Below are 8861 nucleotides of genomic sequence, written 5' to 3'. Positions count from 1 at the left end.
AAGAAATGCTTTGAGCTTCTGTAATCTGAATGGAAGGTAGTTTAGTAATCTCAAAGCTGTATTATTTTGGCCACTCAAGGCTACTTCTAAATGACAGTAGCACAATCCTTTATTTAACCTTACAAGTGATTTGATACAAAATAAGACATTAATACAACGTTGAACCTTTTGACAAGGGATTTCCCCCTTCATTTCTGATTCTCTTGTGTTTGCTCCCATCACTTATCTCTAAACAGTTCGGCTCCATCCACCCCTCTGTGCCATTCTACCAGTCCCCAGTGGGCACAGTCAGCCAGTCTGGCCTGGCTCGCCCCTTGCTGTGCCCCTGCGCAGGATAAGCTCCTGTCTGGACCTTGCGTAGAGGCCTTTGTGTCAAGCTGTAGGGGTGTTAGTGTGCATGTGGTTTTGCATGTCCTCAGTGTGGCTGTATATGTGTGTAGCATTTGGAGCAAATGAGGAGAAGGGGGTTCAATCTGTGCCTTGGGGAAGTCCACCAACCCCCCCTTGCGCACCCTCACATGTGCCCTATTGAAGCCTAAGGGAGCGTGAACAATCACCTCAGAACCAAAGAGCTAAGTCCCCTTGTTATACAAGCCCAATTTTCAGCACCAGTCCCACCTCTCGCCTCCATCGTGTGGCCCAACCCCAGCTCAGCATCCCAGTCATCAGATGTTGACAAGCTTCATTAAAACGAGCCAGGACCTTTTATTGTCATTATTTAATTAGCCATCCAGTAATAATCTACCATCCAGCACTATTCACACCACCTTCTTCCCTCTCTCGCTTAAATGACAATCCTCATCATCCCTTCTTTTTCTTACTTGCTCAACATCACCACCTTTTCCGGCTGTGTCCACTGACCTCCTCCTCTTTCTTTGCCTTGTCTTTAGTTCCAGTAATTAGCCAGGGAATGAGGGTCGACTTATTGCTGGGCTGCTGGATTATTGGTGCTTGAGACAAGGAGGAGGGGAAGTGCTTTTCTCTGCATGAGGCTTCTTTCTCAGCGCAACACCCAAAGACCTGTGGAGGAAGACAATTGGAAAAGCCAGTTCTACAGTAGCCAGCTCAGCCTTACTGTCCCCGCTACCCACTGAGTTCTGTCTACGTTGGAACTTTAATTATTAACCAGATTTTGAATGTGTGTGCCTACATGTCAGAGGGGTCAGCAGGAATTTGCTCACAGGATGCCAAACAAAAGACAAACTCCAGGCAAATTGTTAACTATGCATGCATTTAGACAGTAAAGTGCCTTAATTTATCTTTTGATTAAAACACTTATTGGGATAAAAGTTACCGTACATCAGTCACAAAAAGACAACATTCTGAACTTTTCTGGCATTATTCTTCTAACTTGTCAGAACTGGTGTTATTAATAGGGACCAAAACCCAAACCTAATATGGTGTATTATCTGTTTTTTTTTTTTTTTGGTTAGGGGTTAGTGTTATAATCAGGCATGTGCTGGTGATGTTTAGGGTTCACTGTTAGGCTTTGAAAATGCCTTGATAAAAATAGAAAGTAGAGATGTGACAGTCGTGAATGATTCACTAACTTATCCGCTAATCCCACTATGGCAAACACAAAAAGGACTATTCCTCAGTCAGTTTTATAAATATTGAGCTAAACTTTGGTGTGCTGGTAGCCAAAAGTAATTTCCAATGTACGCTCTGAACACTAAAAGTTTGTGGAAAATCGTTGGTTAAATTTTGGACAACAACTGTTGGAGTCAACACAGTCCATTTCTAGGGAAACACTGGATGTAATTTATTGAAACCCTCAGAAAATAATAATTGGGTGCACAACTGATTAACTTTTAGACTCAACCCAATTCAAGGTACCTCTCATAATTGATCTAAAAATGATTATGACTAAATTTCACAGATATTGATTTAAAGTTTAGTGTGGTAGTAGACTGGAGCCACTTGTAGCAACTACAGTACTCTGAGCACTAAAGTATCTAATGAGTTTTTCTGAAATTGCATGAGATGGTTTTTTTTTTCCCAAGATTTGACCAAAAATGCTAAACCTATCAGTTTTCAATTATCTTAGTTGAAATCTTCGGATGGAGGTTGGTAGAGTTGTTGTCTTTCAGCGAAAAGGTCGCAGGATCGAATCCCGGCCGGGGGCCTTTCTGGGTGGAGTTTGCATTCATTTATTCATTTATTCATTCAGCCTTTGTTTATAGTTTCATTGAGTCTTGAGGACTCATTGACAAGAGATCTGTTTTTAACAAAGAATGATGACAACAGTAGACAACAATGACAGCAGTAGGCAATAATAAAAGAAAGCATATAAATTGGGGAAAAATAAATGAAAGAAAGTGATATTGTTCTCTCCATGCATGAGTGGGTTTTCTCCAGGTGCTCCGGTTTCCTCATGCAGACCAAAAACATGCATATTAGGCTGATTGGTAACTCTAAATTGTAGGTGAGAATGAGAGAGTGAACGGTTGTTTGTCTTTATAATAATAACAACAATAATAATGTGTTATGTATTGTCATCATTGTATGTTCCCATACAATGGTGAAATTGAGTCTCTGCATTTAACCCATCCACCACGAGATGGAGCAGTGGGCAACCTTTGGAGGTGCCTGGGGAGCAACTGGGGATGGGGTGTCCTGCTCAGAGAGACCACTAGATGTGCAATGACTGGGGATCAAACCTGGGACCTTTGGGTCCCAAATCAGCTGCCCTGCCCCTACACTATCTCGGCACATTTGATCCTGTGATGGACTGGAGATCTGTCCAGGATGCCCCCACAGTGACTGATGAATATGGGCACCAGTGACCTTAATGTCCCAAAAAGGAAGAAGTGGGTAAAGATGATGGATGGATGGATGGATGGATGGATGGATATCTACATATTGTAACATGGCAAGCAATTAGAATGTCTTCAAGGACTATCCTGATGCATGCTCAATCAGGTCCTCAAGGAATGTTTTGTTTTAGTCTTTTTGGGCTCATTCAAAAAAGGTTCAATAAAAAACAACTGGACTTTATTTGTAACAGAAGACATTTTACTTCTCATCCGAGAAGCTTTCTCAATTCAAAGAGCAGTGAGTGAGGGGTTCAGGTTATAAAGCTGAGAGAAGATACACGCATACATATGCAGATTGACCTATCACACCTTAACAGTAGGGGTGTTTGTCTGCAGGGTGGCTGTTGTTCTTTTTGGGCTAATGAATCTACTTTTGTCTTAGGGTTTCAACAAGTACTCTTATTTTAAAAATTTTAATCCCATCTTGGCCAACAGGTTCACAGGAGCTGCACTGTAACTGTGAGTGGACATTCTTTCCTCGTGCACTCAAACAGAAAGGGAGAGAGTGCAGGGAGCCCCTGGCCTCAAGTCCATACCATGCTGGATCGACGCCCTCTAGTGATCACCATAAAACAAAATGACAACCTTGCCAAACTGCAAAATTCATCTAGGACTCCAGCTGCAGTTCAGAAGGTAAACACATCTAAACAGGGTTATTTCCTCTTTGTGATTAATCATAATCACACAAACAGAGTGTTTGCTTTAGCTTTATTAAATATTTCAGAAAGTCTCAGTAGTTGCTTCTATGTTAAAACTCACCCAACTTTAGCAAACGTTGTGGCTATTTAATGTAATATAAATTATTTTGATACAGCTGAAAATGAAATTTGCGTAAATATTTTTCCAAGATGTCATAAAGACGGATCAACATAATTCAAACAGCAGTTGGAAAGTGCAGCATGACTGAATGATTGGGAAGGTGGTTCTCCACGGCCATTTATAGCCCCTAATTATGTGCCTATTTTGTGACCTCTGGGTTCAATGGGCCAATTCCTGTGTGGACCCAAATCCTGATGAACAAAGGTGGAATGTGATGCCAAGCTTTCAAACATTTCCCATCAGCTTCATGGGAAAGTTCAAGACAAGTAGACTCCTTAGTATCACACAACCTCTGCTGAAAATCTTTGGAAAATTGGAAGCTTTTCACACTGTAGTTCTTAGGATTTGTGCATGCGCACACACTAATATACAACACTGGCATTTTAGAACCCAGTTGATCTGTCTGTGTCATTGTGGCTGATATTTTCCACGTTGTAAGTGTGTGTATGTGTGTGGTGGAGGGGTGGTGGGGCTGTCAGTCATAGTGAAAGTGGTCGGGGTGGGCAGGCCCCTCTGACACTTTGTGCAGGCTGAGGAGTGAGGTGGGGGTGGGGGGCATATTTAACTTGGGACTGCGCTCCTCCCGCTGCAGACACACACTCTCACACACAGTGTGCCTATGAGCAAAGAAATGCTCCCGCGCCAAACTCTCTCAGACTCCTGAAGTAGGAGCAACTCAGCTGCAGCTCTTGTTATCAGAAGCAGGCTCCCCCCTGGAACAGCTCGCTCTCCAAAGGCTCCAAATGATCATGGACTGTGTCGTCATCACCACCATGCAGCGACTTTACAACCTGGAGCTGCTCTGAAAGGATTCTGCACTGCTTTGGGGGGAGCAGTTTACAGCTGAAATGCACCGGCGCTGCCAATCTTTGTAAAACTTTTTCCTTCTTTATCCTTAACCAAGGGAGTTCTGTGGAAACTCTACAGACTTTTATTTAAATTGACCTGCGATTTGGATCACCCTCTGGAAAGATAAATGGCTCCTATTTCATGAGCTGATTTTGCACCCATGGACCTTTTCAAGACTCTATTGGAATAAAAGGAGAGACTTTCCCTTCAGCTTCTGCACTGTGCGCGGTGGGACATTGTCAAACCGTGCGTAAAAAGCCGTGCGTAAAAATAACACTGGCCACGGCGACTCTCTGTCTGTTGTCGCTGGACGCGTGACATTTAAAACTCGCTGAAGTCCTCCGGATCTGTCCCGTCTCCTTCCTTCCATGCTGCTCTCTCCTGTCATCCAGTGCAGACGCTTCGTCGTGGCTTCGAGTCTCCGGGGTAACCATGACAACCTAAAGAAACCCAAAGTGAATCCAAGGAGCGGGGTGAGGCAGCAGAGAGCCTGAATAGGCTGGAGTTTTCCCATTTTTTGAGCGTTTTTCTTCTTTAAGGGTTGTTTTTCTTCAGCTCTGACACTTCTTCCAAAGCTGCAGAGCTGCGTCCTTCATGGTAAAAGCTCAAGGAGTTGAAGTGTCATCCAAACCCACAGAGGTCTATTAAAAGTCTCGCCTTGCTTGTGGCTGAACTTCTACTCTTTATGAAGCCTTGCAGACGTCACAGTAACCCTGAAAATAACTGAATATATATATATATATATTTTTAATCCAACTCGAGACAAAAACCAGAGGAGTGATGGGCCTCTCTCAAACGCTGCTCGTTTACGCGCTGGTGTGCGTCCACCTCGGGGTGTCCCAGCACTTCCTGCGCCTTCGCCCGTCGCCCAGCGACCACCTCCCGGTCCCCGAGCTGAAGGAGGACCCCGACCCGGAGTATGACCCGCGGGAGCAGGACTTGGCCGAGAGGACTCTGAGGAAAAAGCTCGGCAGCAACTTTGACCCCAACTTCATGTCCATCAGCCTGCCGGTGGTGAACATCTCCGCGCCAGAAACCCTGGGGAAGCCGGGGCCCATGCCTAACGAGATTAAAAAACTGGACCTCAACGAGACCCCCTACGGGAAGCGGGTAAAAGTGGGCAAGAAGGCCCGCAGGAAATTCCTGCAGCTGCTGTGGACCTACACGTTCTGCCCTGTGGTGTACACCTGGAAGGACCTGGGCGTGAGGTTCTGGCCACGTTACATCAAGGAGGGGAACTGCTTCTCCGAGCGCTCGTGCTCCTTCCCAGAGGGGATGTCCTGCAAACCCGTCAAGTCAGTCACCAAGATCTTCCTGCGGTGGTACTGCCAGGGCTTTCTAAGACAGAAATACTGTACGTGGATACAGGTGCAATACCCGGTCATCTCAGAGTGCAAGTGCTCGTGCTGAAGGAGGAGGCGTGTGAGAGGAGGGGGGATTTCTATTGCACTGTTAACTCTCTACAGAGGTGGGCACCATACAGATCTATTTTTTTATATTATATAACATTTTAAAGTGAAAAAAAAAACAACATTGTACATATTTAAGGAAAAATAATGCAGCTACTTTTTTTTTTCTTCTAAATGAACTTGGACCATATTTTATTCTCAACAACCCAGAACATTTTGTTTGTTTGTTTGTTTGTTTGTTTGTTGTTTTGGGGGTGGTGTGTGAGGGGAGCACTTCACAAGGAAGAGCTTTTTTTATATATATTTTGATGAGACATTAAAGATGGAATTCATAATATGCTACACTTCTCCAAGAGGTGAACTTTTTCTTCTTTTGTTGTTGTTTTCAACTGAACATTGATGCTGTCTGTTGTTTCACTGCAAAGCTGCCTAGAGGTTTTTTTTTTTTTTTTTGTATTATATTAATATCAGTAATAATGAAAAAAGTTGAGGTTAAAGAGTATATATAAAGGGGTGAACTCAGCTTTTTTTGATAGTATTGTAGGAATAAACAAATCTGTACGTTTTATTTATTATTTTAACGATTTGTGAGTATAGAGCATAAGAGAAAGAGAATAGCAGAATATACCATAAAAAATATTGAAGACTTAAATATTTCTAAAGAAAAAAAAGGACAAAAAAATAAATAAATAAATGATTTGAAAACAAAAAGCAAGACATATCAGTGTACATGTTATGGTTACACGTTTTTAGCAATAAAGTCTGTCTTCTCCACGTGCCATGTTGCTTTACAAGGAGTGTCTGTATCCAAGAAGGAAAAAAAACAACATCTTCCTAAAAATCCTGCAGGGGGAGACCTGAGTGTGCGTTTATCTGCTCTCCAATCATTTCCGGATTTATCTGTTGATATAAAAGTGTCATTTCAGTCTGCAGCAGTCCTTAGAACCACGCGAGGACGTGCCAAAGGAAAGTTCACTCCCTCTGTCTACCTCAGCTGGATCCGACGCGTGATGCGTAAAATGTGATCCAAACAGTGTCAAATGATGAAACGAGGGGTGGGTGGGAAGCGTCCCGGGGTCTGGAAGCTCCACACAAGTTCCACTGAGGTATTTGTACAGAGGTGGACTGGAGCAGACCGGCGCCTCTCCAAGTCTGACCGCCCCTGAGACAGACAGAAAAACAATAACAACAAAAAAAAAAGTCAAGCAAGAAAGAAAAGAGGAAAACAAAGCCCATGAAAACAAATGCCCAGCTGTTTCTCAGCTTAGCAAAGCAATTAATTCCGAGAGCGTGACGCGCGTAAAACCAACCAGAGATGGACAATTACGCGCGCTGCAGACGCGCAAATGACGCCCCGCGGAATCAAAGTAAACAGAGCTTCTTTTTGTAATGGTGTTTATGTTCTTCTTTAAACGCGATCAACGACTTCAGCAGAGCTGTGACTGCACGTGTGAGAGCTGCAGCTGCTTTGTGAAGTCGCTCCAACGAGCGCATCTCGTGCGCCTTAACAGTGAGCTGATTCTTCTTGCGTGCAGAGGAGGATTTGACACTTGCAGCACGTTTATTGTGACGCAACAACCGCCGAGTGTGTGTGTGAGAGAGATGGTGGGGGGTGGGGGGGTTGCTTTTCCTTACTGTCAGCTTCTTTCTTGATGATGTCTCGGGGTTTTTTAGAAACTGCGTCTCTGACTCGACGGCGCCACTCAGCCGCCCCCTCTCGACTGCGCAGAATGAGGCACTTTGGGAAACAGTAACCCTTTCAGGATCTGCCCGGAGAGTATTTTAGACGCGTGTGAAAGCCAATACGCCGCCCATGGCTTCAGCCTCATAGGTGCATGCGCACCTTTTAGGAGCTCTTGCCAGCCAGACGGTTTCATCGCCTGGTTCTAAAAGATGTGCTCCAGTCTGGCTCTGAATCATCACTTCATTATGTTAAGTCTGAAGAATTTACAAACACCTGACAGATTATTATTATTATTATTTTTTTTTTTTTTAATTTCAGCAAAATGTTATCTCGGAGTTTTGTTGAGTGCATGACATTATAAGGTTGTGAAAAACATAAGAAAATCAAATTATTATTCCTTGAAAGAATGCATATCACCCTCCACCTCACATGACAGTTTTAAACAAGATTTCAAATAATCTGTTTCTTGGAGTGTGTGTTGCAGAAGACATCATCAATCATTAAACAGTAGCTCAATTTCTGTAAAACTGACTGTTATAGGCATTTTGTGTTTAAGTTTGATCAGCTGTGGCAGCCATCTTGAATTAGATTAACTGTAAAGCTCAGTTATAGATGTCCATTCAATGACTATGAGAGATTCTTTAAAATTTGTCCACTGGTTCATGAGACATTTTGCTAACAGAGTTCACTTTAACAGTTAATGCCAAAGTTTTAAGCAAAGTTCTCACCTCATCTGTCATTGCTCAGAATATACTGTTATTATATACTCTAATCTTCTAATCACACTAAATTTTAGCTCAATGTCTATAAAAGTGACTACAATATAGTCATTTTTGTGTTTGATAAGATTGATTAACTGTGGCAGCCATCTTTAAGCTGCTCAACTCTAAAAGTTAAACAGTTGTAGAAGTGCATTAATTTCTAAGAGTTTCATTAAAATCTACCCACTGGTTTATTCGATATTTTGCCAACAGACAGGCAAGCGCACACAAAAACACATTTGATCATCAGCTTTAGAGGTGGCAGGCAATAATGATTAAAATTTTATGACTCAATATTTCTATAAGCGCACATTTTAACCCTGGTTGTTTACTGGAAGCCCATGTGCTATTTCACATCCACCATACATCAACTAAAGTAACCAAATCCTAAAAATGGGAACAGAAACATGCTGTATGGTTGTATATTAAATACAATGTGGTCTTTTTTTTTCTCTCACCAATGGAAAAATGCTTGTTACATGAGTAACCTCGCTGTTCAGATTGAAAGCAAAACAAGTTTATG

General features: G+C 42.7%; 1 protein-coding gene across 1 annotated transcript; it reads left to right on the top strand.

Moving 5' to 3' along the window:
- Positions 1–5264: 5264 nt before the first annotated feature.
- Positions 5265–6672, top strand: nog2 (noggin 2). The gene has a single exon (XM_037690848.1). It carries the CDS (start codon positions 5265–5267, stop codon positions 5892–5894), a length of 630 nt encoding a protein of 209 aa, XP_037546776.1. The 3' UTR covers positions 5895–6672.
- Positions 6673–8861: the final 2189 nt, after the last annotated feature.

The sequence above is a fragment of the Nematolebias whitei genome, chromosome 17 (genome assembly GCF_014905685.2).
Source record: "Nematolebias whitei isolate Nwh7 chromosome 17, NemWhi1, whole genome shotgun sequence".
Classification (NCBI taxonomy): domain Eukaryota; kingdom Metazoa; phylum Chordata; class Actinopteri; order Cyprinodontiformes; family Rivulidae; genus Nematolebias; species Nematolebias whitei.
The sequence above is the reverse complement of the archived record's forward strand: the minus strand, read 5'-3'. Positions and strand labels throughout refer to the sequence as shown.